A 3,723-nucleotide genomic window follows, 5' to 3' on the forward strand; every position below is an offset into this window, starting at 1 on the left:
TTTTTTTTTTTTTTTTTTTTTTTTTTTTTTTGCGGTACCAGGGATTGAACTCAGGACCCTGCTGAGCTATCTCCCTGGCCCAAAACAAATCTTGCTGTGGAAACACTTATTCCACTGAGCCATTTCCCTGGCCCCTTTGCTTTGTTTTTGAGAACAATCTGGCTATATATGCTCCAGGTGGCATCAAACTTGCTCTGAAACCCAAACTGGGCTCAAATATATGATTCTCCTGCCTAGGCCTCCCAAAATCCAAGATTACAGGCATGCCCATGCCCAACTTCTTCATTCTAAAATAATGAAATAACAAGCTACTCAAGAGACTCTCTAGCCAAGTGTGGTGGCATATGCACAGAATCCCAGTTCTCTGGGTGGCTGAGACAGGAAGATTTTGAGGTCAAGCCCAGAATGGATAATTTAGTGACTTAGGCAGTCTCTGTCTCAAAACAAAAAGGAACTCAGGGGCTGGGAGTGCAGTTCATTGTGAAAACACTGGGTCAAATAAATTCCCACTCCAAAAAAGCAGGGGAGGGAGGGAAAAATTGTCTGAAGTACATACTTGAGTTGAGTTTGCTGAAGTCAGACTGTTCTGTTTTGCATATTTTTTAAAGGTTTGCCTGCATTATTTATGTAAAATAGATATTTACTTATGCCATATTTTGCTTTTGATAACATTTGTGATTAACTTACTTTTGCTGGGTTTTGTTTTGTTTTGTTTTTTTACTTTTGCTGTTAAATTCAAATTTTCTGTAAAGGAAAACATTCTATGATTTTACTCTTTAAAACACTAAGAGTTGGAGCTGGGGAGATGGCTCAGTGGAATAAGCGCTTCCCTGGCAAGCGCAAGGGCCTGAGTTCAATCCCCAGGTCTGCAAAAAAAAAAAAAAAAGTAAAACACTAAGAGTTGGGCCAGGGAGCTAGCTTAGCAACATAAGTGCCTGCCTGGCAAGCACAAGGTCCCTGGTACAATTAAAAAAATAAAAATAAATTTTTAAAAAACCTCAAAATTATGCATTACAGAAAATAAAAGCAGTATTAAATATCTTTCTGACTGAAATAACAAAAATTCCCACAACAAGTATAATCAGGTACTGTAAACATGTACTAAAATAAATTTTTTAATAAAATAAACTTTGTTTAAATATTGAAAAAATCATAGACAGCATCATTATTTTCCTTCCACTATATCAAATACTGGGGGATATTATCTCAAACTGGTAGTATACTATCTACTAGGTAGGAATCAACCCCTTAAAAACATAACTTTAAAATATATATATATATATATATATATATATATATATAATTTTTAACGACCTACATTTAACTTTAGCAGCTTTTCATATCTTTTTTGTTTGTTTTTGTTGTCTTTTTGTGTTTGTGACAGGAGTCTCACTGTGTAGTTCAGGCTACTCTTGAACTCACTATGTAGACCAAGCTGGTCTCTAAATCCTGGCAAACCTACTGCCTCAGCCTCCCAAGTGGTAGAATTACAGGTTTGTGCCACCATGCGCGGCTCAACATAGCATTATTACAAAAATCAGAAGTTTGGGGCTGGGGAGATGGCTCAGTAGAATAAGTGCTTCCCTGGCAAGTGCAAAGGTCTGAGTTCAATTCCCAGTTCCGCAAAAAAAAAAATCAGAAGTTCACGCCAGGCATGGTAGCAATCCCTGCACTCTGGAAAACTGAAGGGCAGAAGACTTACTAATTCCAGGCCAACTTGGACAACATAGGGACTTAAGGAGGCCCTGTCTCAAAATATAAATTGAAAAGAGAACTGGGGATGAAGTTCAGTTCGAAGGCCCAAGTTGCAAGCCGTGGGAGTAAGGAAGTCACTGACTGCATAGCGTTTGCCTAGGCCTGGGAAAGCCCTGGATTCAATCCCCCGCATACAGAAAAATTATAAAATGCACATGACCACGATTCCATATCTTGAGGTTTTATCCTAAAAAAAGAAAAGAAAGAAAAAGAAAAAGAAAGATGGGGGCTCGTGAGACAGCTCAACGAACTAGGCACCTGTTTAGGCAAGTGCAGGGTCCTGCGTATTCCTGGCACCACATGCCACACTGGCCTTGCCCCCAGGAGCACTGAGTTGCCACTGAGAGCGGGTGTGGTGACGCATGCCTGTAATCCCAGCGCTGGGGAGGCTGAAAACAGGGGGATCACTACCAGTCCAAGCTGCGTGGTGAAACCCTGTACCAAATACAAGTTTCATGTCTTAGGGAATCTCTTTGTAATCAATGGATTCTTATCTTTCCCGCAAGAAATTGAAAATGGCAAGTGATGACCACAGGGAATAAAAGTGGAGTGCTAAGGAAAATTAAACTAAAGGTTGGGCATATTTAATAATGAAATCAGAAGGAAAACTCCAGACCTCCTCCGAGGTCAGACCCTCCCCCCATCCCCCCCACCTCCAAGCAAAAGTGAGGGCCACGCGAGGCGGAGGCGGCCGCAGAGGGGTCCGCCCCGAGAGCACAGGTCTCCGGGCAGGGCCGGTCCCCGCTCTTTCACAAGGCTCAAAACCCGCTCCGCCTGGGCCTCCGACGCGAGTGCGCGCTCCTGACACCCAAGGATCCAGACCCGACGTCCCCACGCAAGAATCCGCGCGCGCTGCTCCCGCCACCTCCAGCCGTCCGCACAGGCTGGGGACACGCGCGCCGCGACGGAGCTGCCCAGAGAAGTGTCCGGATCGACATGCGTCCCCATGCAGGGACCGCCAGGAGCTGAGTCCGGATGCAGGCCCAGCACAGCCCGCAGCCGAGGGGACCTGAACGAACCGGACCCCGACCTCCGACCGCGGAGCGCACGCGGCTCGGCAGTGGCTACAGCGTCCCGAGGCTCCCAGCCCTACACTCACGACTGCCATCTTCACGCTGCTGGCGTCTCCGAGTCTTGGAACCCTCAGCACCTGGAATGACAGTGCGACAAAGGACACACTGACTTAACCAGCGGAGACCTAGCCCCCTGCGCTCCAAAGGCAAAGCTACCTCCACAGCGCAGGCGCAGTACGTCCTCCAAGGCTGTCTACCCCGGGTGCTGATTGGACCGATTCCATGGCCCCGCCCCTTTGCCTCTGAGTGACAGCAGGGCGGAGGGCACACGAAGAATTTGAAAGTAACTTCAGCGCGGATTTTCCTAGCTAGGTTCTTTGCGTTTCAGTGAGATTCTCGCCCCTAGAGAGCAGTATCCCGAACGTCTGGGGGGGGTAAGGGGGGGAGTGCTCCAAGAGACGGTTCCAAGCCCACCGTCTCACACCTAATAAGGAAGGGTGGAATTGCAATATTACTGACCCCACGCTCAACCTGAAGACACCTTTGTTTCTTTTAAAATATTCTTGGGGCCGGGGAGATGGCTCAGTGGAATAAGCGCTTCTCTGGCAAGGGCAAGGGCCTGAGTTCAATCCCAGGTTCCGCAAAATAAAATAAAATAAAATACTCTTACTCTGTACTTCAAGCTGGCCTTGAACTCACTATGTAACCTAGACTGGCCCGGAACTCATGGCAATCTTCCTGCCTTAGCCTCCTGATGCACCGCTATGCCCGGCTAATGGAGAGTAAATATGTCCGTCTTACCTTTTTAAGAGCGGAAATTAAAATGAAACCGAAGCCTTTCGAGGAATTATGCTCTCTTATAAAGAGGCATGTGTCATTGGTTACAGCCTAAGGGACAAGCTGCTTTAAACTTAAAAGTTTACAAACAAGTTATAAGAGATCTAGACAGAACTAG

The 3,723-nt window shown here is 46.2% G+C and overlaps 1 protein-coding gene across 1 annotated transcript in view; it reads right to left on the reverse strand.

Moving 5' to 3' along the window:
- Positions 1–2,979, reverse strand: part of LOC101573623 (zinc finger protein 14-like) — an 11,518-nt gene extending 8,539 nt beyond the window's left edge. The window contains exon 1 of the mRNA XM_023720249.1: positions 2,855–2,979. Coding sequence (XP_023576017.1) covers positions 2,855–2,863 — 9 coding nt within the window. The 5' untranslated portion in view covers positions 2,864–2,979. The remainder of the gene's footprint in view (positions 1–2,854) is intronic.
- Between the last annotated feature and the right edge of the window lie 744 nt (positions 2,980–3,723).

This window comes from Octodon degus, unplaced genomic scaffold (genome assembly GCF_000260255.1).
Source record: "Octodon degus isolate 3935 unplaced genomic scaffold, OctDeg1.0 scaffold00073, whole genome shotgun sequence".
NCBI lineage: Eukaryota > Metazoa > Chordata > Mammalia > Rodentia > Octodontidae > Octodon > Octodon degus.